The sequence below is a fragment of the Felis catus genome, chromosome E2 (assembly GCF_018350175.1).
Source record: "Felis catus isolate Fca126 chromosome E2, F.catus_Fca126_mat1.0, whole genome shotgun sequence".
Classification (NCBI taxonomy): Eukaryota; Metazoa; Chordata; class Mammalia; order Carnivora; family Felidae; genus Felis; species Felis catus.
The window spans coordinates 30,862,134-30,888,616 of record NC_058382.1 but is presented as its reverse complement, the minus strand read 5'-3'; the positions used below and the strand labels follow the sequence as shown (position 1 = coordinate 30,888,616).

Sequence of the window (26,483 nt, the reverse complement as noted above, 5' to 3'; positions counted from 1 at the left end):
GTAACTGTATCTCAGAACAAAATTCAAGAATATTTATAGGAATGTAAAACTTTCCATCACTGTTAACAAGGTAAGATTCCAAATGTCTGGCATCCATTCAAAAATTATCAGGCATTCAAAGCAGGAGAAAACACAGACTACACTGAGGAGAAAAATCAATCAACAAAAGCAGACTCGGAAATGACACTGATGATAGATGTAGTAGACAAGGACAGTAGCACAGCTATTATAATTATACTCCAAATGTTCAGTACGTTAGAGGAAAGATTGAGCATGTTAGGCAGAGACGTGTAAAGCATAAAATGAATGAAAATGAGATTTAAGAAACACACTGGATGGGGAGATTACACAACAGAAGAAAAGAGTGAATACATACTAATAAAAATTATCCAAAAACAGAACAACAACAAAATATCCAAACAGGGGGCACCTGGGTGGCTCAGTCAGTTAAGCATCCAGCTCGATTTCAGCTCAGTTCATGATCTAACCGTTTGTGGGTTTGAGCCCTGCACTGGGCTCTGTGCCGAGTGTGGAGCCTGCTTGGGATTCTCTCTCTCCCTCTCCGTCTGCCCCTCCCTGCCACCACCACTCCCCACTTGCACTTTCTCTGTCTCAAATAAATAAACTTAAAAAAAAAAAAAATCCAAAATGAAAGGCAAGGTTTTGGCTTAATTAGATGTAGATTTTTTTTTTTTTTAGTCATCAATCACACCTTTGTGCATACATAAAAAGGAAAACCAAGTGGGGCGCCTGGGTGGCTCAGTCAGTTAAGTGTTCGACTTTGGCTCAGGTCATGATCTCACGGTTTGTGGGTTCGAGCCCCATGTCGGGCTCTGTGCTGACAGCTCAGAGCCTGAAGCCTGCTTCGGATTTTGTGTCTCCCTCTCTCTCTGCCCCTCCCCTGCTCGTGCTCTGTCTCACTCTATCAAAAATAAATAAATGTAAAAAGATTAAAAAAAAAAAACTTAAAAAAAAGGAAAACTAAGTGAAATAAATCAGTTAAGGTATTCCTAAAACTGCTTCAAAATTCAGAGACCTAATCTTCATCAATTTTCCACTTAGAGTCATCACTATCCAATATCCAAGTTCATCCCCATAAAATTATCCCGTGTGCCATGAAAAGTGCTGGTGATGAAGCATTTCCTAATATAATCCGTAATGTGAAAAGCCAAGGCTGAGAGTCTCCCAAACATGGTTTTATAATTATGCAGAGCTAATTTTCTTTGACTCTGGCTCCAGAAACATTGCCAGAACTTTGAACACAAATTGCTTTCTACCAGTTAAGAGTGCCCTCTGCTCCTGTCTTCTGGACTTCCTTCCATCTGCTGACACCCTGACACTTTGAATGCATGTGCATGTAATTCCAACCTCTTCATAACTGCTGCTTCCCTAAGAGATATTATAAAATGCCATCAATCGAAAGATGCATCCAGTTTCAGAGGTCTTAAAATATGAAAAATGTGAATCTTGTAGATGAAATAAAAATACTCTTATTCTTAAAAAAAAAAGTATATGTCCTCATAAAGGCTGTATACTAATGTTCATAGCAATTTTATTCACGATAATCCCAAATTAGAAAGAGTATCTTCTTCCAAAAGACAAGCGGATAAACAAATTGCAGTATATCCATATAAAGGAATACTACTTCGGAATAAAAAACACAATGAACTACTATACCTGTACTTACTGGATGAATCTCAAAACAATTACACCAAATAAAAGAAACCAGATAAAAAGAGTAAACACTATATTATTCCATGTGTATAAAATTCTAGAAAATGCAAACTAATCTATAGTGACAGAAATCAGATTAGTGGTTGCCCTTGTGGGGCGGGGGGAGTGGGAAATGGAAGAAAAGAGACACAGGAAACTTTTTAGTATGATGAGTATGTTCATTATCCTGATTGTGATGATGGTTTCACTGGTGTGTGTGTGTGTGTGTGTGTGTGTGTGTGTGTGTGTGTGTGTGTGTATTTAGCAAACTGTACACTTTAAATATGTTCGGTTCATTACATGTCAATTATATCTACATAAAGCTGAAAATTTGAAACAAAACAAATAAGTAAACAGATACAGAGCATAAGACTAAAAGCATACATGCATGTGAACTATACTACCATTTAAAAAAAGACTGAATACAGAGAGGGAGGGAGGCAAACCATAAGAGACTTAAATACTGAGAACAAACTGAGGATTGATGGGCAGTAGGGGGGAAGGGAAAGTGGGTGATGGGCATTGAGGGCACCTGTTGGGATGAGCACTGAGTGTTGTATGGAAACCAATTTGACAATAAATTATATTTAACAGAGAAAAAAAAAGACTGAAAGCATAGATCTCCCAGATATAAAAAGGGATTGTTTCTAGTTGGTGCGATGAGGAGTGACTTTTCTTGCTTGTGCGTTCTAAACTTTTACTGAATACTTGCAATGAACATGTTTACTTTTGTAGTTGTCAAATGTCTAGGTCTCTTCATACATTAGGCAGTCAGTAGATGCCTGAAATAAATCATTTTCATTAAGAGATCTGAAATATTACAAATCCCCAAAGGAGAAACACAACGCTACATAAACCAATAGTTTAGAATCCACCACCATTTTCAATTATTTATATATCATGTCTAGGCATATACTGCTGACAATACATTATTCGGGAGGCTGGTTCATGCATATTTGTTCTATGGGTCTTATCTCCCTTGTGAGTTACAAAAAAGCAGAATGCCTACCATATTATCTTATATATGTCAGGTATTAAAAATATATTTGTTGAATTTATCAACAAATGAGTATCTTACAGACAAAACCATCTAAAAATTATAACTACATTAGTGCTTAGTACATGGTATGTTCTCAAAAGTTTGTATCCAACTTTTAAAAAAACTTAAATCCCTCTCTTCAATATAAATTTAACCGAAATCAAATACCAAGCAAGGACTACTTCTTATTTCACACACAGCACAGCACCATGCAAAATCACACAGGTTGACGGAGTACTTATGAAACTGAATAAACAATTTCCAGAATTTGTTCATATAATCACAAGCATCCAACATGAAACAAAGCTCAGAAACTACACAATGGTACTGAGATGTTGTGTTATTACATAGGGTTCACAAACTGAGTGCCTTAAAAACTAACAAGCAAAAAAGGCTGATTCCAGGTCTAAGGGAAATTAAAAACATCTTCTTGCACCAGAAAGTAGAGAAGTAATTAGAGATTGATGAGGACATATTAATAGGGCATGGAGTTAGCTTAAAAGGGTTTCCACTAGCCAAATACTCAAAAAGAATAAAAATGATAATAACTTGTAACATGTTTAATGTTTTTTTTGAATCCCTGGGTCCAACTCTTGATGAAAACAATTCCACTTTTTATTTATTTATTTTTAATTTTTTTTTTTAACGTTTATTTTTGAGACAGAGAAAGACAGAGCATGAACGGGGGGAGGGTCAGAGAGAGGGAGACACAGAATCCGAAACAGGCTCCAGGCTCTGAGCTGTCAGCACAGAACCCGACGTGGGGCTTGAACTCACGGACCGCGAGATCATGACCTGAGCCGAAGTCGGCCGCTTAACTGACTGAGCCACCCAGGCGCCCCTTTATTTATTTATTAATTCCAAAGGGGAAAAGGTACTTTTACTAACTGATAAAACTCAGTATCACCAATAATGGGACAAACTAATATCACACCTCCTATTGAAATTCAATGGAGATACACAAAATCATCTGCAGCATTCTTACCAAAATAAATAAATAAATAAATAAATAAACAAACAAACAAATAAATAATGTTTAAGCTGTATTATGAAGAAACAATTACACAAATACAGGCAACTGGCCTGGACTTTTAAAAAATGTCAACGCCAGGAAAGAACAACAAAAAGGCCTGGAAAACCTGTATTAGGTTAAAGGAGATTTAAGGAGATATAAATGCAATGCCTGGCTTTTGACAGGATCCTGGATTTTAAAACAAACATCTCTAAAGAATATTATGGGGTAACTTAAGAAATCTGAATTTGGAGGTGGGGCGGTGCCTGGCTGGCTCACTTGGTAGAGTGTGCGACTCTTGATCTCAGGGCTTTGAGTTTGAGCCTCACTTTGGGTGTAGAGATTACTTAAAAATAAAATCTTCTTTAAAAAAATTGAAATTCGCATAGTACTCGTATAGGATTTTATTGGACTATACACTATGATATTTATTGTTACTATGTTAATTTCTTGATTGTGATAAAAGTATTCTTGTAGGAGGATATACCTGTTCTAAGAAGAGCCATGTTAAAATAATTGGGGGTAGGGGCAACTGGGTGGCTCAGATGGTTGAGCGTCTGACTCTTAATTTCGGCTCAGGGCATGATCCCTCAGTCGTGGGACTGAGCCCCGCATTGGGCTCCACATTCAGTGTGGATTCTCTCTCTCCCCCTCTCAGCCCCTCTCTCTGGCTCATGTGGTCTCTCTCTCTAAAAAAATAATAATAATTATATATATATATATATATATATATATATTTATATATATATATATATGCAGTGTCATGATATCCCATTACTGGTGATACTAAGTTTTAACACTTAGTAAAGTTACCTTTTATTAAAAATAAAAATAAAACAAGAAAGCAAAAATGTGGCAAAAAATTAACAGATCGAGAGTCTACATCAATGGGAATATGGATGTTCATTATATAATTCTTTCATCTTTTCTGTAAGTTTAAAATATTTTTCAAAATAAAGTTACAAAAAAGTAAGTGATACCTTCAAAATCTACAGTTTGAACACATTCATAATATTGACATTTCTAATATCACTTACGCTGAATTGGACCCATTTTTGTTCTTGTAAAATAACAAAAACACAGGCCTAGCCTTAGAAGTATCTTCCTTTTTGTACTTTTAGTACTTAGCACAGCACCTGACAGATAAATAGCAGGTGCTCAAGGAACACGTGCTGTTTCTGCTAAGCCATTAGTAGTTGTTTGACTTTAGACAGGTTGTTTCCCTTCCTGACACTTCAAATACTTGATCTGCAAATTCTGGGAAATATTACTAACTTGCATACAACCCACAATATTACCAAAAAGACTCAAATAATGTTAAAAAAACCACTTTTCAAAATACTGTGCAAAAGTTATTACTATTTCTATCTCTAATTATACTCTTAACGTTTACTATTTTAATTTTTTAAAAATTACTTCTAAAAGTCTTACATTCATTTGAGGTATTTAGGGGAATAAAGCCCTGGGAAATTTATCTAGCAATATCACAAGTATATCTCTCGGTAACTTTTTTTTCTTCTTTTTTCTTTTAACGTTTATTTACTTTGAGAGAGAGATAGAGAACAAACAGAGGAGGGGCAGAGACAGAGCGGGGGACAGAGTCCCAAGCAGGATTCGCACCATCAACACGAAGCCCAACGTGGGGCCCAAACCCACAAACCGCGAGATCACGACCTGAGCCGAAATCAAGAGTTGGGTGCTTAACTGACGGAGCCACCCAGGCGCCCCACTATTTCTTTTTTGACACACAAAAAAATAGTATTTCAAGTTGAGTACATAGCACAGCTTTATAAGAGTTTTGCAATAGTTTGTAATAAAGTAGATTAGAAGCTCAAAAGAAAAGGGCCTGCTTTCTTGGCTCTGCCATTCACAAAAGCAACTGGACCTTAGGCAATTGTATAACATATGTTCATGTATTAATAGATGTATATGAAGAATCACATAATGGGAGATCGCTAAAAAGTCATGAAACAAAGAGACAACCTAGAAACTACAATACCTCCTTTAAACAGGATAGGTCAAAAAAATTAATTTTTTGTTTGTAAATCACTCATTCCTAATCACTCAGCTGGACAGCTAAGGAAAAGTACTGGAAACCACTGTAATCAAAACTGAATCAGAAATGAAAAGATAATAGCTCTGAAATTATAATGGGATCAAAGGGAAAGTATGATTTTTCAATTTGAGTTCTTCGAAGGCAAAGGACCAGATCCTTCATTTTTGCAACCTCACTGCCCAGCATAATCTCATATACCTGGTGGACAACTAGTAAATTTTGAATAAAAGCATTAAAAATGCAACATTTCCAAAACACAGATGTTATATAAAATTCAGTATATACAACTTATACCTACATTTGACAAATAATAATGGTGTTTTCTTTAAAAACTAAAGATATAGTTAAAACCTTATGACACATTAAAAGCTATATACACCTAACAAACAAAACCCTCCAAAAGTTAACTTATCTCTCAATTTGGAGACAACCAGTCATATTTGCATTTCATAACACAACACAGTAAATCTAAGTGTCTCACTATCGTATGGTATCACTTTCATTTCTGAGTTTAAACTACAAAAGGAATCTGATAACTAGTTAGCAAGCAAATTATGACTTCTCTACCACTGTTTTGTTTTGTTTTGTTTTGTTTTTCGTATTTGAGAATGGAGGAAAATCTTGTCCAGATCAAAAATCCTATGAAATTCCATGAAATGGTCAATGTAAACTTGTACTGCTTTCAGGTACACAAACATATATTCACGTAGGAAAAAATCTTGCTTTAAAGACTGTCCTTTCGTAATCTGTAAGGTATTACTTGCATCATAAATGTGCAAGGTATTATTTGCACAGTTGAGCATAGCAAATTACCAGATTTTATGTAACTGAAACTGCAGTCCAAACTTCCCAACTATGTGCTTACTACCCCTTTTCCTATGTTACCCACACTACATTGTATTAAAATATTTCCTTAATTTAAAATAATTTCAGCCCAAATACCCAAATGAAGAAACCTGATCACCCACACTGATGTATTTCAAAACGACTGTGTATTCATGTTATCATAATAGATATAAAGTTGGATGGCTCAGTAGCCCTATCACGTTGTTTTCAATTTCAGACATTAACAACAAGTAAATGACGGAGTAGTCCTAAGCTATCTGGAAGTGTACCTCATCAATAAAATTAAACACAACAAAATTTTGTTAGACCTACTTTGAAGTTTGGCTTGGATCTCATGCTCTTCACATACTGCACTAATCCACAAATTTCTCACCAACTGCTGCCTCTTCCCCACCCCTGGAATTCACTTCCTGTTCACCTTTCACCCTTAAGTATGCATGTTAGAGGTCAACAGCCTTAAAGCTACTGTTAACGACTGGAGTTTCTGTTACTCTGATTCTTGGCAGGCTGTGCAGAGCTCAACTCTTCTACAATACAGTACAGAGTTCAGTTATTAAGATCATATTTTAGACCTAGCTAATATTCCATGAATTTCTCCGTTCAAATAGAATATTTTAATCCTGAAGACATGACAGAAATGTCAAAGCCAAAAACTAGTCCACTTGAACTGGGAAAAAAAAAAAAAAAAAAGGAACTAAAAGGGAAATTCCTATACATAATTTCTATATTGTGTTCTGGCTTAGACAATAGGAATTCTGAAACTTCTTATAGGCAATATACCACACCAAATGCATAAAGATTTAAGCATACTGATCAACAGAAGGATGGTATAAGATTTTTAATCACTTCAAGGAGACGATCTAAAAACTTCTTAGTTTTTTCTCTTCCTTTTGTCCAGAGTATAAGTGGAGTGACAAGTTTTTTTTTAATTGTACACACACACACAGATATATATATATATATATGTTGGTTTTTTGACTTAGGAAAAGTTACCACTAGGAGAAAAAAAAACCTAGCAAAGAGCTTGGGATCCTCTGAGTTCAATTGAGTATAACAACATATAGCAAATCCCTTTAGTTTTACATAGGTTTTTTCCCATTCTTTTTAAACATAGTTTATTAGTTTTTTTTAATGTTTATTTTTGACAGAGACAGAGAGAGAGAGAGAGAGAGAGAGAGCGAGAGCATGAGCGGGGGAGGGGCAGAGACAGAAGGAGACACAGAATCTGAGGCAGGCTCCAGGCTCCGAGCTGTCAGCACAGAGCCCGATGCAGAACTCAACTCACAGACCCCAAGATCATGACCTGAGTCGGTTGGACGCTCAACTGACTGAGCCACCCAGGCACCCCCCTTCTTTTTTAAAAACAACTTTCCTTCTACACAAAATTAGCTATGTTTCTGCTTAAGAAATGTGTTCCAACAGATTTTTACTTAAGTGGGGATCCTTACTTAAGTGTAAAAATAACCATTACATATTTGAACATACAAGACCTCCATATAAAACTCTTTCTCTTCATCTTTTCCTAACCAAGCATTCTACCACCATCATCATCGCCCTCTGGGGGTGGGAGAGGGTGCCATATAATTAAAGATTTTCATGCTTAATAGAATACATTTTAACTATCTGGAAATTTACTCATGTTTAATAAGTTCCCTGACATTGTTGGATAGCAGAGAACCTGTCATATTTCTTTCTCTTTCTTCATTATTCGTAATCACCACTCACGAGCTAAACAGGCAATATGAATGATATGTCCTGCAATGAAACCCAAAATTACAACTGCAGAGTCTTAAGAGTTGAAAAGAACCTACCAATTTAGTCCATCTTACACCCACTATAGGAATTCTTTCTGTGACACATCTGAGCCATTCTATTTACCTGCTTTCATTGAAAGGAACTTCAAACTTCTTCCTTAGTATCAAATGATAATCCACTTTTCTGTGACTTTCACTTAGCAGGCCTAATTCTGACCTCTAACGTTCTTTAAACACTTGAAGATAATGATCACATTTATCTTTAGAGCATTTGTTGTTACCTTCTTATTATACAGTTTTATTAAAAATGTCTCAACACTCTTGGAAGCAATAGCTATTCTGGTTTACTTCTCTTTGTTCTGGGAGTGTTTTTCCTTTTGGTAATGGATAAACTATTTGCCAACATGGCCAGAAAACATGAGATGCATGCTCTTTTCCACTTAAAGATTCTAAAGCAAGTTTCTGCCTCATCAGTAGGGTAGATTTTTGAAAGGGGGAGGGGATGAGTAGGGAAAAATCATTTAGTATATTATTGTTACATATTACAATGTACTAACATACTTTGAAGGAAAGTAAAAGTGGGTAAGACAACAATATAATGGACTTAAACTTGGTTTGAATCCAGTCTGGCCACTGGCTATCTCCACACTAGCTGTGTGTGTCACTTGGGGTATATACTATTTAATTTCTCTGTACTTCAGTTTCCTCCCACAGAAACTCAAGGAAATAACTGTATCCAAATAAAAGGAGTGTTGTGAGGGATCCATGTATTAATGTATGCTAAAGTATTCAGAATACTGCTTAACACAAAGTAGGTACTCTACATGTTAGTCATTATAATATTTGCTATTGCTACACATCTATTTTAAACTGAATTGTAATGGTAATATATGCAAGAAAAATATATTTTAATTAAACATGATTCAGATTTTTCCAGTGCTCAATAATAACCTTATTTTTTATGTGGTACTTTTAGCAATCTTGTAATGGTTAAACTATTCAGCCATTCAAAATCATTTTCAGGGGCGCCTGGATGGCGAAGTCGGTTAGGCGTCCGACTTCAGCCAGGTCACGATCTCGCACTCCGTGAGTTCAAGCCCCGCGTCAGGCTCTGGGCTGATGGCTCGGAGCCTGGAGCCTGTTTCCGATTCTGTGTCTCCCTCTCTCTCTGCCCCTCCCCCGTTCATGCTCTGTCTCTCTCTGTCCCAAAAATAAATAAAAACGTTGAAAGAAAAAAAAATTAAAAAAAAATCATTTTCAGAAAAACAGTTAATGACTTGAAAAATGTCTGCAACATAGTAAAACTGGAAGGTGAAAAGAGCCACTTGCCAAAAAGCATAAACTATAATAACCTCAACTTTATTTCTTAAAAATGCAAAAATATGTAGGTGAAGGACAGGGATGAGACAAACAACATACCTCACTGGAAACTCATACAGCAAAATGTCAACAATGGCATCTTTGGTAATGGTATTACAAGTAACATTAAAAAAATTTTTTTTTAATGTTTATTTATTTTGGGGGGAGAAAGAGAGAAAGTGTGTGTGTGTGTGTGTGTGTGTGTGTGTGTATGTGGTGTGAGCAGGGGAGGGGCAGAAAGAGAGAGGGAGACACAGAATCTGAAGCAGGCTCCAGGCTCTGAGCTGTCAGCACAGAACCCGATGGGGCCTTGAACTCACAAACTGTGAGAACACGACTTGAGCCAAAGTCAGTCGGTTAACTGCCTGAGCCACCCAGGCGCCCCACAAGTAACTTATTTTTAACTTGTTTGTTTTCTATATGGTCCAATTTTTTTAAAAACCACATATTAAATTTTTTATCACAAAAAAATTCATTGTTTTAAAATGTGTCTGACATAGGCTATTCAAACAGGTGTTTCTCTACTTTGTTTAAAAACCTATAGGTAATGTAAGTTTCCCTATCCTTGGGAAGAAAATGAAAAATTCAAGGTACTAAATAAAGTAATAAATTCATCACAGTATGAAACCAACAAGGAATTATGTACATCCTAAAATTATATTTTTTGTTTTGAATGCTATTTCAGCTATCCCACATATTTTACACGGCTATCAAACTTACATTAAATTGAATTTATAAACATTGAGAGATCACATAATGTTATTTCTACTTTACAAAGAAGACAAAAATGAAAGATTTTGTGTTACAAAATAGCAGAAGGTGTCTGTCACAAGAGAGCAATGAAAAGTTTATAGTATTTTTTTCTCGAAATTCCTATGCTCTAAAAATTACACAGGAAAATAAGCTAGTATTTTCTTTATGTTTAGTGAGTACTTACATTTAGGAACACTTGCTATAGCTTCTTACCCTTTTTCTTTTCTCATGGTAAAATTCTAGAGTCAATTATATAAGAAATGTTCTCAGCAATATTCACTGTTTTTAATGACTGACACAGACTTCAGAGTACTTACTTCAAGATATTTGAAATTATATCCAAAACTGCCTGACCTCAGTTGGGACATAAGAAAAAGCAAGGCTTAGAAGTATTCTTTACATATCCAACACTCTCACTGAAGCTTTCTAGAATTCTGAATAGAGTGCCATTATGAATTTTCACACATTAGGTTAAAGAATATCTTGTTTTGGCTATAATAAAATGAATCTCATTTTTTTGATTTGGATAAGCCAAAAGTTATACCACATAAGAGATTATTTTTAATCTCTAATGTCTATATACATTCAACTATGCTAATTTAGTCTGAAATGAAATTACTGCAATTAAGAGAGACAGTTAAAAAAAATCTAAAAGAAAATAATTTATTTCCAAAGAATCTGGGGAAAGACCATAATAACGTAAGAAGACCTACTCATTAATACAGCAATTTTTCTATGTAGTAACCATAACCATCCAGAACATTCTGAAAATTACATAGCCAAAAAAACTTGTAATCTCCACCAAAATTTATTAAAATTACACATATTAAATCAAATTTCACGTATTTAGGATATGTGACCTATGACTCAGTACATATAAAACCTATATACAATTCATAAAACTCAGTCATAATCATCCTCCACCTTCTCTACCAAATCCATCCCTCGTCTTCACCCCCACAACCAACAACTCCCAAATATTATTAGCACTAAGAAATAATAGGAAACTTGAGAACAGCTTTTTGATAAGTCAACAAAATATTCCAAACCAACTGCCTTTTACCTGTTTTTGAACACCTAACATAAAGAATGAGATGTTAGCAAAACAAAAACTCTGGAACAAAAAGGTGAATGGATTTAAACAAAGCCTTATGAATGTATCAGTAGAGGAAGATGGTTTATGAAAGGACGGGTCTGAATGGGTCTGAAAAAAATTTCTCTGAGACAATACTATCAACATGCTAGCAAAAGGGACTACTTTAGTTACTTATAATTACCCTTTATTCATTCCAGATCTATAACTTCTTTTAAAGCCAACAGAAATGTTTAGAAATACATGAATTAAAAAAAAAATTGATGACAAGGCCCCTAGAAAAATAAAAGTAAACAGTAAATAAATTTTGGGCTTCATAACGACAAGTATACACTAGACAACATGACTAGTCCAACTAGTCAGAAATCTGCATATTAAGTGGACAGATGACCCTAGGTTCAAGCAGTAGAGGTTTTTCCCAGGGTCCTTCTAAAGAGGATGCTTGGTCCTCTTCCAGCAGAGGGAGCAAAATCATAATATTCTACTCAGGCTACAAAAGAGAAGGGAGGGTTTATGACTGCCTTTTAAATATGTTAAAATCTATCTAAACATTTCAAAAAAATGTACTGAAAATACCACTTGAAACAAATAAAATCAAGCTAAGGGAAAAAAATAAAGATTTTATCTTCTTTAAACACTTGAAAGCTCTGAAAGGAATGAATGGTCCCTACATGTTTAATTTTAAGTACTGTGATATATTACATTGTCCACCAAATCTCACAGGTAACCAAGGAACTGAAGCATTTTAGAAATCCTGAATTTAACGTGATTTCAGACAAATGATAAAATATTACATTAAATACCTTTTTATTATAAAAGCAACATGGTAGCATGACAAAAACTATAGAAAACAAAGTATAATTGTACTACCCTGACTGAAAGAATCTATTTCAATATTTTTTTCATATGCATATTTTCATACTGCTATGAGAAAAAGCATAATTATAAAAATGTTTATTAAGTGCTTACTACATACTAAGCATAGTTCTAAGTACTTTTACATATTATAACTTTTTAAATCCTTACCAAAGCTCTACTACGTAGATCCTGTTATTATTCCACATTTGAAAGGTAAAGCAAATGAGGCACATAGAATTTCTATAATTAGCTAAAAGTCACACAGCTAGTATGTAACAGTAGCTAAGATTCTAACCCAGGTAGTTTGGTACCTGAGCCTGTACTCTTAACCACTTTACTGTGATCTTAATTTTGAATTATACTTTTCCCACATTAACATGGTATTCGGTATTAGTCTTCAAAGTCTTTTTAATGTTTGTGATAGTCCACCTAATACACTATGATAATAAACTATGATGCTTCCAACTGTCCTGTATAGATAGCAGAAGATAAATATCTTTGGATATATTACTTTTGCCACGTTTGGGGTATTGTAATAAAGTATTTTTATATTCAAATATACAACCTAGTTGTTTTCCAAAATACCTGTATCAGTTGACAAAGGTCTGTAAGTTCCAATTTCACCATAAATTCACCAGCATTAAGCATTAACATTTTTTTTCTCATACATAAAAATGAAACCACACTGCAAACTGAATTATTAAAGTTGTATATTATTCTGAATGTTTTATTAGCTCAACTTACCTTTTTATGAAATTTCAGCTCCTATGCTTTATCCAGTTATCAACTGAGGTCTTAAAAGTTTGCTTATAAATTTATATGAGCTCTTTATAAGAGTATTAACATGATAAACATTGCGATAAAACGTTCCCAGTCTACTGTTTTCCTTCTAATTATGGTTAAGTTTTCCTTTTTGGTAATAAATTGTTTCATTAAAGGCAATTATAATTGAAAGTTACAAAAAGGTCTTAAAACCTGACTGTTTTCTAAATATAGAAGTTAACGTATTGCTCTGAGCACATCAATGAATAATTTCCAAATATAAGACTGTTAAAGCAACAAAACCTATGTCAAAATATGCATATTCACCTAATAGAATGACTGAGTTTGAGCAACCTTAGATAGGTCTCACATAAAATTAACTCAATGAGTAAAAGTCCATCCTACCCCAAATCATCAAAATAAAAGAACTACAAACCTGTCGCTGTAAATATAGCCGATTTCTGTCATGTAAATGCTGATGATTCGAAAGTGATGAATGCCAACTGCGAGCTGGACTGTGCAACTGAGTTTGAGCCATCTCTGAAGGCCGAGTTACCAGATGTGAAGTAAACTGCCGTTCAAGGTCATGATCTAAAACATGACTTGAATGATCCTGTCCAAATGTTGCCTCATCAAACTGGGGAAGGAGACCCTCCTGCAGGAGGTCTTCTGGGTCAAGTCCCGTGAATGGCTCAGTTTGAGACTCTACTTGATGAAGTAAATTCTCTTCTAAAGATGAAAAGCCATTAGTTTCTACGTGATCATTGAAATGGCCCATTTGAGTTCCTGAGTCAACAGGATCTGGGAAGTTCATGTGCACAGGAGATAATTTTGAATTGCTATAATTACCCTGAGGATGTGATGAATGCAACATTTGGAAATTACTTGAATTCAACGATGTATTGGGATTTAGCATATGCTGAGTGGAGTCTTGCTTGATTCCCCTATGAGGTGAAAAGGAATTACTTCCAGTAAAATCTGATAAAGCCTGATTTGTATGATTAGGTGCAAGAACAGCAGAGGACTGCAGAAGACTGTTGGGTGAGACGTGATTACTGGAAAAGGAATAATGTGAAGAAAACTGCTGTGAATTACTGACAGAACAAGAAGTCATATTTGGAGAAGGTCCATTAAAATTCCCTTCTTGGTGATTGCTACACTTGAGGAAGTGTACTGAAGGATTTGATGTTTGAGAAAATTGCTGCATTGAAAGAGACTGTTGCGACGTAGATGCATTCGTAATTTGTGATGGGTGGCTAACACTGACTCTGTGTGGACCAGAAACATTAACATCCATAAAATTTTTAGACTGGCTAAGAGAATTTTGCCCTGGGTTAAGACTGTTTCTGTTTTGCTGTGAGCGTAGTGAAGTGCACTGTGTTTGTTGTTCACTGGCCTGAAATAAGGCAAAGTCATGGTGTACCACAAAGCTTTTATTTGGATGCATAGGGTGAGAATGTCCTTGTTGGTGGAAAGGAGACCCATTTTGATTTGAAATGCTGGTAGCTGTCTGATGGCCCCACATTGGACTGCCATCTGCTACATCTGGAAACAAACCATTGGGTTGGTTTGGGGGATGGATTGGAGAACAATTAAACTGAGAGTGTGGAGATAACACGTGTTCAGCTGGGCTACCAAAAGGCTGATTGACCTGGTGAAATTTCATTGAATCAAACTGATTTAACTGCTCATAATCAGTTATCTTCTGATGTGTTGGAGTACCTTGAACATGGTTGAGTGAGTCTATGTGCAAAGGTTCAAATTCTGCACCCAGGTTCAATTCATCGACTAGTGAAACAGGTCCTGGCTGTACAAATGCATCATCTGACAAACCTTCTAAGGTCTCACCAAAAAGATTGGCATCATCAAAAAAGTCCATCATTGGATCTGTCATCTTGAAAAATCCAGTGACGATCTGAGCTGTTCACTCCAAATGAAGTATATTCAGCTTCTCTGTAGTAGATACTATTGGATCATTTCCAAAGGTCATCAACTAATCCGAAACAGGTCAATGTTCATTATTGCTCTAGATAATGACATGTCATGAAGTGTCAGAATCCTAGGAAAATAAGAAAAAGCAATCAAAGTTTAATGATGAGTATTCATTAAAGTTCTACAAAGTTTATATATGATTTTAAAAACCTACAATCTCAGTGTACAGTATTTTTTATAGAATAATTCATTGCAAAAAGCTCATTAATATTCCTTACAAGGAAAAAAATGCTGGTGCATGGGACATGAATATATGTATTTAAAAGTAATAGTGCATATTACTTTCATTTTGAAGTTCATATATTTTGATAGAATGTAAACTTGAGAATGGTATGTCAGACTTTCACTAGGACCATGAAATGGCCATCACTCCCTAGCATCACTCCCTAGCAGCTTTGGCATGCATAAAAAATGTATGTATTACACTTGAAAGTAATGTTAAGATAGCGGACATCAGACCTTCTCAGATTGGCCCAAATGAGATGAGTTAGCTATCTGGTCAGTTGACAGACCATGCAGACAGGTGATAGGTTGGGGATGTTCCCACATATTGCTACCATGGTCCCCTTGCCCACCCCCATGGAAGATGAGCCTTCCTAAGAACCAACTGATTTAGATATCCATGTAGCAAAAGCAAGCACCTTCCTGTTAATAGTCATATTCATTACTCTGTCCCTAAGTCTCCCCCTTTGTCCCAGTAGATCATTTGGAATACAAATATTGCTTACTTACTAAACTGTGCAAATAAATGTGTGGTGACAATCAAACTAAGGCAAAAATAAACAGTAGCAGCTTGAGCTAAGCAATAAATTAGTCTTATGATAGTCTTAAGAGAAAAAATGATCACATTTATGTAAATATATGTATATATACACACACACATACACGCTACTTCTGTGTGGAAAGGATCTAATGGGTTACTCATTAACATGAAATGGCTAGCTAATTTTCTTCTAGGCCTGTATTATTCCAAACATTTTTTCATAAAGGCAATTTATGGCTCTGCCCTACTGTCTTGCACAGAGAACCACAAATGGAGGTTCCTGCTCCTCTACATATTATTTAAAAATTAGTAAAGGCCAGGGGCGCCTGGGCGGCTCAGTTGGTTAAGTGACCATCTCTTGCTCTCAGCTCAGATCATGATCGCATGGCTTCATGGGTTCAAGCCCCACTGTCAGTGTGGAGGCCGCTTGGGATTCTGTCTCTCACCTCTCTCTCTCTCTCTCTGCCCCTCCCTTACTTGCGCTATCTCGGTCTCTCTCAAAAAAAGAAAGAAACTTAAAAAAAAAAAATTAGCAAAGGCCTAAGAAACTTTTCCAGAACTTCTATTTTGGAAGGTCCATATTAGGAAATACAAATTTCCTAAACAAAATGTTCACTATTTTAATGTAGAAATACTTTTGAAAAATTCTGAAAAGTAAAACCTACCGAAGTCTATATTAATTGTAATTAGAAAGTGACTCATTGTTAAGCACAATGGTATCCAAGTGCTTTAACAAATAGATGATTTTAGAAGTGAAATACAGAAAAAAATTATTTTTCTAGATTTTATAATTGTGAGATGGAACAGATGAAGGGCTATGTGGTCTGCAATGAACAAAGCCATTAGAAAAATATAAGGTAGGTTAAATCACTTCTCTGGACCATATCTTATTTTCAGCTTCAGACTCCAGACTAGGGAACTTTTATGTATACCTAAGTCATTAATCGGGAAATCTGTGTCTTATGCTTTTATATGGATGTATGATTATCAAGAGGAACATAAAATGAGATACAATGAAAGTTACCAAATCCAATACATCATCAAATATGAGATACATCATTACCTGATATAACATGAAGAAAAAAAAATGCCGTCAATTAAACTATGGCACTATACCACTTCACATTTTTATTTTATAATGAACGAAATGACCTTTTTAAAGGTTTTTAGACTTAGTCTTATTCCAAAGGATCTGACAATTTCTTCTGCCTTGAGGTACTCTGCTTGGTCCATAAAGCACTTGATTGTTGCTCTGTAAGTAAATGTGGAATTGCTGTCATTTCTTCAACAAATATTTGCTTCACTAATATTAAATTTATGCTCTGCTACTCTGTTTCTGTGCCTCTCTACGTAATCAATGCCTCTGTGGTTAAATACTGAAAAACAGAGTATATTTGTAAAGATATTTTAAATAACAAACACATGTGGTACTATTATACGTAGCCCAACTGAGGCGATGGCAAGATAAAGAACCATGACTAACTTTGTGTACACACAGACAACGACTCCATGACAGCCACCTGGGAAATACTGACTGAGACACATCCCAATTTCAGAGATATTAAAGGGGGAAAAAAATATGCATCTTAGGATTAACTTCTTAAATAATGAGAATGTATTACTTCAAGAGTTCAGAACCCAGAACTATAAAAATCTACTGCCCAACTGAATGTTGACAGGTATGACATTAGTTCATATAGTTCTATTTACTGTGATAACAGTGAACTTAAATATAAATAAATATAAAACATTATTAATTTATACAGATTTACTATATGCTTATACATTTGTTCTTAAAAAAACAGTTAAAGAATTTTTAGGAAACTGCTCTGGAAATAAATATATATCAGAGCAGTAACAAAACAGTCCATACAGGAAAGAACTGGTACAGTCTTTGCAATTTTGTACATGATGGTAAATTATGCTAAAGCAGAGTGTTTTCTACATTTATATAACCTGAAGCTTAACAAAAATATGGGAGAAGTAGACATTTTAATTAAGAAACCAAGTCTGGGGGCACCTGGGTGGGTCAGTCAGTTAAGCATCCGACTTCGGCTCAGGTCATGATCTCATGGTTCATGGGTTCGAGCCCCACATCAGGCTCTACGGTGACAGCTCAGAGCCTGGAGCCTGCTTTGGATTCTGTTTCTCCCTCTCTCTCTATCCCTCCCCTGCTCACGCTCTGTCTCTCTCTCTCTCTCTCAAAAATAAATAAAACAGGGGCGCCTGGGTGGCTCAGTGGGTTGAGCGTCCGACTTCAGCTCAGGTCATGATCTCGCGGTCTGTGAGTTCGAGCCTCGCGTCGGGCTCTGTGCTGACAGCTCAGAGCCTGGATCCTGCTTCGGATTCTGTGTCTCCCTCTCTCTCTGCCCCTCCCCCGCTCATGCTCTGTCTCTCTCTCTTTCTGTCAAAAATAAACATTAAAAAAAAAATTAAAAAAAAAATAAAACATTAAAAACAAAAAGAACAAGTTTGCCATTTTCTCATCCAATAAACATTTATGGATAAACAACAACCTACACAAACTCGATGATAAGTAGTAATTGATACCTGAGGGAATTTAGACATGTAAATAGAACATTATCAGCACGTTACCTGTGCTTTGCTAAAAGTAAGTACATAAGAGGAACATCTAATAATGTAAACACCAATACTATACTAAGAAGATACAGATTCCATATGTGATAAGATATATGTAAGTAGTCGACCTTAGTTATAAAAACTGAGACTGAAGGTGAACTATGAAAAAAATGCACAAAAAATCTAATAAAGCCATGTTTTCTGATTTGAACAGTTTATTCTACAATTGACACAAGGCTCATTTAAGTTCTTAAGATCTAGTGTTGTAATTTATTCTGTAAATGTACCATTTTCTAACTTTATGAAAATACCACATCAAGCTTGTTTTAACTTGTTGTTTAATTAGGCAAATATTTATGAACTGTCTATTATATCCAAAGCAACTCTGTAGAAACTGCAAAAGTTTCTGCCCTCAGGAAGTTCAGAATTTAAATGGAGGAAAAAGGGGGGAATGGCACGAGAAAAACACAGTACATATTGAATAAAATATGGTAACTGTGTCCACAGGTTCATCGAGAAGATAATTTATAAAAATAACATTTTTGGCAAGTTATTCAGGAAAAACTTCTTGGAACAGTTAGCATTTGAAGAAGTCTTATTAGAAAAGGACTGGAAGGGAAGGTCAAAGAATTCAGGAATAAAGAAATAGCATGAAGGAAGTAAGTACAGTATGACCATTGCAGAGGGTATATAACAAAGGAAGAAAAGTAGAAAATAAAGGCAGAAACGTAAGTTGGGAGTACTGCTGTAGGGGGCCTTATCGATTAAGTACATTAAAAGAATACATTTGGGGGACAGAATTCTTCTAAGGTTGAGACAAGTATTTAGAATCAAAATGAAATTACTTCTCTATCTTCATTTCTATATTTACTGGATGCCAATGACCTGAGGATCAAACAAAACGGATTCAAACATCAAAAGGACAGAATCCCTGCCTTCACAAAGTTCATAATCCAGAGGGGAAGAAAACACATAAACACATAGTGATATATGCCTTAGCAGAGATGTATACACAGCACTATGTTATGGTGGCACAGATTAGATCGCAGTTAATTATTTCTGGAGAAGATCGGCAAAGGCATAGAGATGAGCTAACACTTGAACTGGGCCTTAAGAGTAAAAACAAAATCATTGAATATGAGTTCTGAAACAGGATTTATGTATATAAACATACTTCAATTGTAAATTGACTTCCTCAATATCTAACAGTTGCTTTCTTTCCAAGACATCTCTGTATTCTCCAAATAAATCTCTCAATATTTTTCTACTAAATGAAGTAGTCTTCCCAGTAAATTCTACACATTAAGAGTCTCATCCCATTTAATACGAAGAGCACTGATCCCTACCAAATTATTCGTTTTCTATTAGTCATCTCTTCAGCATTTCTATACATTAAATTTGTGCTACATTAATTTTTACTTTGTTTATGAGCTACTCATAGCTATTTCAAATTTATATTTGGAGAAAATTCAGCTTCAGAATCACCTGATTCAACTGTCTAGTAAGCTGTGCATACTACAAATAACACTCCATTATAAATCTGTATTATATTTCTTTTTATTTTCTCTCCACTAGACTATATACCCTCGGGAAAAAAAAGGAACACCTTTATCATCCTCGTATCCTTAGTATGTTGCCTAGCTTAGTAGGCACACAATAAATTTTTGCTGAATCAGTGGATGACTGCATAAGAATTAGGAAGAACATGATACCTAAAACGAAACATAGACCAGAGTCCTGCCTCTTCCACTTCCTAGCTGTATGATTTTGAGAAGATCACATACTATTTGTTTTCATCTGTAAAAAACAAAAAAAAAAAAAAAACCCAAAAAACAGAAAACAAATAACATAACAACACAAACTATTAACTACAGTCCTGTCTGCCTCAAAGGTGAATTATAAAGTACTGTATTAAATAAAGGAAGCGGTAACCCCTATTAAAATAGGAAACAGGTGTTTTACAATCCTTTCACTCTCTTGCATTATTCCTAAAACTGGCAAGGACACAGTGGAAACACTACAAGAAATGCCCAGAGGTAAAGGAGGACTTAGCATTTAGAGAACTACTCAATAGTGTAGTGTGGCCAGAGCATACTACTAGCCAAAACAGAGATGTTGAGAGGCAAGCAGAGGTCAGATATCTAAGGCTTTAAATTAGCCATGTTAAGAAATCTGGACTTTATCCTAGAGGCAATAGGGAGCTATTTCACTGTTCAAAATTTCTCTGGCCTAACACTTGATTAACTTTTTTACTGTGGTAAAATTTAAAGTTATTTTTGGATAGCAAATAGCAACTCTCTCAATAACAGTGACCAAAACACTTAAGTTGTACCTAGAAATATTTATCTGTCATTTTAAAGAATATCTTTACTTGGCAAAATAAAAAGCTGGCAAACTTCAATTTACCATTTCTTTGTTTAAAAAAAAAGAAAAAGAAAAAAAAGGTCTATGAACTTCTAGAACAGTTCTTGTTAAGGAAACTACTTGAATATCTGTTAAAAATTTCTTTAGAAGTTCAATTTTCCTCCTGCCTTCCTAGGCATGTACTTTAAGATTGTTTAAAACAAACCTAATTATGACAACCTTCAAATTCTTGAAGACTTATGTCTCCCCTACAGCTTCTCTTTTCAAAGCTATCAGCAAAAATTTTTCCAGCTTATTGAAATGTGAAAACTCCTATATAAAAAATAAAGAGATACTAGAAAATACCCTCAGATGAATAAAAATGAAAACACAAGCAAAAGTTATGATGCAGCAAAAGCAATGGTCTAAGGGAAATTTATACTTGTAAACAACCGCATTAAAAAAAATCTCAAATTGATAACCTAACTGTACACCTTAAAAAAATAAGCAAACTTGGGACACCTCGGTGGCTCAGTAGGTTGAGCACCTGACTTTGGCTCAGGTCATGATCTCGAGGTTCATGGGTTTGAGCCCCACCTCGGGATCTCTGCTAACACCTAGGAGGCTGGAGCCTGCTTTGGATTCAATGTCTCCCTCTCTCTCTGCCTCTCCCCCGCTCACACTCTGTCTCTCAAAAATAGACATTAAAAAAAAATTTTTTTTAAAGCAATAAGCAAACTAAATGCAAAGGAAGCAGAAAGAAATAATAGAGCGGAGATAAATGAAATAAAGAAGAGAAAAACAAAAGAGGAAAATCAATTAAATTTAACATTAGTTCTCTGAAAAGATCAACAAAATTGACAAGATCCCAATTACTAAAAACAGAAACAAGAGAGGATATTACATATCTTATAAGACTATAGAAGTACTGTATAAGTCCTTTTTATATAAGAATAAGTCCTTTTTAAATAAGAATAATATGAACACTACACACCAATAAATTGGATAAACTTAGATGAAATGAACAAATTACATGTCATGTAAACTACAAAAATTGACTCAAAAAGAAACTGAAAATCTAAATAGACCTATAACAAATAAGATTGAATCTGTAATCAAAAACTTCCCAAACTTCCCTGGACAAAAGTCCAGGACCAGATGGCTTTAATAGTGAACTCTACCAAATACTTAAAGAATTGACACCACCAATTCTTCTCAACTTGTTCCACAAAAATAAAAAGGTAGAAGTACTTTCTAACTCATTTTGTGAGACCAACATTATGCCTGATAATGAAACCAAAGACATCACAAGGCAAAAAACTCAAAACCAAAAAACAAGACACTAAAGACTAATATCTCTTATAAACATAGATGGAAAAATTGTCAACAAAATATTAGCAGACCAAATCCCACAGCATTTTATACATATATGTACATATACGGTGTATTATATGAAAAAGTGAGAATTATCCTACACGTGTAAAGGTAATTAACATACAAAAGTCAATCGATATAATACACTGCATGAAGAGAAAGAAGGTAAAAGAACATCATCATATCAATTGATGCAAAAAAAGCATATGACAAAATCTACTACCCTTCCAGCACCCTTTCATGATAAAAACACTTAATAAAATAGGAATAGAAAGGAATTTCCTCAATATGATAAAGGCCCTATATAAACAACTTAACACCTAACATCAAACTCAACAGTAACAGAATGAAAGCTTTTGTCCCCAAATCAGGAACAAGACAAGGATGCCCACTTTCACTACTTGTATTCAACGTAGACTGAAGGATCTAGCCAGAGAAAACAGGCAAGAAAGTAAAAGAAAAGCCATCTGAATTAGAAAGGAAAAGGTACAATTATCTGTTCACAGATTACATGATCTTGTATGTGTGTAGAAAACATACACACAAACTGTTAGAGCTAATAAACAAATTCAGCAAAATTGTAGGATACAAGTCTATGCAGAAAAACCAGTTGTATTTCTGTGAGACAGTAATCAACACTATGTAAAGGAAATAAAGAACACAATTCCACTGGGGGGCCTGTCTGGATCAGTTGGTAGAGTGTGTGACTGTTGACCTAAGGGTTGAGAGCCTAAGTCCCACATTGGGTGGAAAGAAAAGAAAAGAGAAGAGAAGAGAAGAGAAGAGAAGAGAAGAGAAGAGAAGAGAAGAGAAGAGAAGAGAAGAGAAGAGAAAAGAAAGAGAAAGAATTACTTAAACATAGAGATTACTTAAAAATAAAATAGAAAGGGAAAGAAAGGAAGAAAGAAAACAATTCCATTTACAATAGCATTAGAAAATAAGATACTTAGGAATAAATTTAATGAAAGACATGTAAGATGTGTACACTGAAGACTATACATTGTTTTGAAGACAAAACACTGCTGAAAGGAATTAAGGTAGATCTAAATAAATGGAAAAACATCCTGTGTACATGGACTGGAAGACTTAATATTGTTGAGATGACATTAATACCAAAGCAATCAACACATTCAATGCAATTTCTATCAAAATTCCAATGATTTTTTGCATATACAAAAAAACTCATCCTAAAATTCATATGGAATTTCAAGGGACCCAGAAGAGCCAAAACAATATTGAAAAAGAACAAAGTTGGAAGACCCACACTTCCCACTTTCAAAACTTACCACAAAACTACAATAATCAAAACATGTGGTATTGGCATAAGGATAGACAATATAGACTGATGGAATAGTAGGGAAAGTCCAAAAGTAAACCTTCACATGGTCAACTGATTTTTGACAAGAGTGCCAAGAACATTCAATGGGGAAAAAATAGTCTCTTCTACAACTGATGTTGGGAAAACTGGAGGGCCACATGCAAAGGAATAAAGCTGAACTCTTAACTTACACCATAAAAAAAATCAACTGAAATATATCAAAGATCTAAATTTAAGAGCTAAAACTGTAACACTATTAGAAAAAACCATAGGGGCAAATCTTCATGACTCTGGATTAGCAATGGTTTCTTAAATATAATATCAAAAGCACAGGTAATAAAAGAAGAAAAAAAGATAAATTGAACTTCATAAAAATTAAAAACTTGTGCACCAAAGAATACTATCAACAGAGTAAAAAGACAACCCACAGAATGGGAGAAAATATTTGCAAATTATGTATCTGATAAAAGTTTAATATCTAGAATTTATTATTTCTAAAAAAAAATTTTTTTAACGTTTATTTTTGAGACAGAGAGAGAGCATGAACGGGGAAGGGTCAGAGAGAGGGAGACACAGAATCTGAAATAGGCTCCAGGTTCTGAGCTGTCAGCACAGAGCCTGACGCGGGGCTCGAACTCACGGACCGCAAGATCATGACCTGAGCCAAAGTCAGCCGCTTAACCGACTGAGCCACCCAGGCGCCCCAATATCTAGAATTTATAAAGAACTCCCAAAAACTCACTACTATACTCAACCCAATTTTAAAATGGACAAAGGACTTCAATAAACATTTATCCAAAGAAGATGTAGGCATGCCCAATTAACAGAGATACTCAACATCAGTCATTAGGAGAACGCAAATCAAAATCACAATAAGATTTCACTTCACAACTACTAGGAATATTATTTTAAAAATGAAAAGTAACAAGTGTTTGAAAAGATGTGGGAAAGTTGGAATACTCCTACATTGCCATTAGTAATGTAAAATGGCACAGCCACTATGAAAAAGTGTGGTTGTTCCTTAAAAAGTTAAAGAATTACCATATAACCCAGGAATTCTACTTCTAGATACAAACTATACACCCCAAAGAATTAGAAACAGAGACCCAAATATTTATATGCAAAAGTTCATAGCGGCATTATTCACAACAGCCAAAAGTTGAAAACAGTCCAAGTATCCATCAACAGACGAATGAACAAAATCTGGTAGATACCTAAAATGGAATGTGATCCAACCATAAAAAGGGGATAGAGTTCTGATACCTGCTACAATGTGGATGAACCTAGAAAACATTATGCTAAGTATAATAAGTAGACACAAAAGGGAAAATATTATATGATTCCACTATACAAAATATTTAGAATATGTGGAATAGGCAAATTCATACAGATAAAAGGATTAGAGATTACCAGAGGCTAGGGAGAGGGAAAAATAAGGAGTTACCTCTTAATGAGTAGTTTCTGTTTAGGGAGGTAGGGAAGAAACGGAAGACAGTAGTGAAGGTTACACAATATTGTCAGTGGAAATAATGCCACTGAATTTTACACATAACACATTAAAAATTTAATTTAAATTTAAAAATATTTTTTATTAAAGGGTACCTGGGTGGCTCAGTTGGTTAAAGGACCAACTCTTGATTTCGGGGCATGGTTGTGAGATACAGCCCTGCGTCAGGCTCTGCACTGACGGCGAAGAGCCTGCTTGAGATTCTCTCTCTCTCTTTATGCACCTCCTCTGCTCACTCATTCTTGCAAAATAAACTTTTAAAAATATTAAAAACAATTTTATTACGTTTCTTTATTTTTGAGAGGCAGGGAGAGACAGAGTGCAAGTGGGGGAGGGGCAGAGAGAGAGGGAGACACAGAACTGGAAGCAGGCTCCAGGCCCTGAGCTGTTGGCACAGAGCCCGATGCAGGACTCATGAACTGTGAGATAATAACCTGAGCCGAAGAAGGACGCTCAACTGACTGAGCCACCCAGGCACCCCTTAAAAAATATTTTTAATTAAAAAAGCCAGACATGTTTTTTCCTCAAGGCCTTTGCACTTGCTATGTACAGTCTTCTTTCATTTCATCCAGTTCTTTCTTCAAAAGTAACTTTCTCACTGAGGCCCTTCTTGACCACCCTATCTAAAATGTCACCATTTCCAGGGCACCTGGGTGGCTCAGTTGGTTAAGCGCTGACTCTTGATTTTGGCTCAGGTCCCGATCTCACAGATGGTGGGTTTGAGCCCTGTATTAGGCTCCATGCTGATGGTGCAAAGCCTGCTTTGGATTCTCTGTCTCCATCTGTTTCTGCCCCCCACCCCCAACCGCTCACTCTCTATCTCTCAAAATAAATAAACATTAAAAATAAATAAATGAGGGGCGCCTGGGTGGCGCAGTCGGTTAAGCGTCCGACTTCAGCCAGGTCACGATCTCGCGGTCCGTGAGTTCGAGTCCCGAGTCAGGCTCTGGGCTGATGGCTTGGAGCCTGGAGCCGGTTTCCGATTCTGTGTCTCCCTCTCTCTCTGCCCCTCCCCCTTTCATGCTCTGTCTCTCTCTGTCCCAAAAATAAATTTAAAAAAACGTTGAAAAAAAATTTAAAAAAAAAAAAGAAAGAAAGAAAGAAATGAAATGTCCCCATTTCCTGTCCAATACGGGATATTCCCCTTCCCTGCTTTATTTTTCTACCTTAGCACTGGCTAACATTCTATATATTTTATATATTTATCATGTTTAAAGCTTATGCTTCCCATAAAATGTAAGTTCTACGTCGAAAATTTTTATATGATGTATCCCTAGTACTTATTATATAAGTATATAATAAGTATATAAAATATAGTAAGTAGTCAATAAATACTCATGGAATGGACCAATTTTTCTTTT

At 35.4% G+C, this 26,483-nt stretch overlaps 1 protein-coding gene across 7 annotated transcripts in view; it reads right to left on the bottom strand.

The window, feature by feature from the left end:
• Window positions 1-26,483, bottom strand: part of CHD9 (chromodomain helicase DNA binding protein 9) — a 236,562-nt gene that overhangs the window by 142,058 nt on the left and 68,021 nt on the right. For 2 of the 7 annotated variants that reach the window (XM_045046394.1, XM_045046400.1), the window contains exons 1-2: window positions 17,064-17,717; window positions 13,682-15,304 (exon numbers count right to left, since the gene is read on the bottom strand). In XM_045046394.1, the coding sequence (XP_044902329.1) occupies window positions 13,682-15,139 (1,458 nt within the window). In that variant the 5' untranslated portion in view covers window positions 15,140-15,304; window positions 17,064-17,717. Of the gene's footprint in view, window positions 1-13,681; window positions 15,305-17,063; window positions 17,719-26,483 lie in introns of those variants that run through there. The other 5 variants (XM_045046396.1, XM_045046397.1, XM_045046399.1 and 2 more) reach the window with 4 other exon arrangements.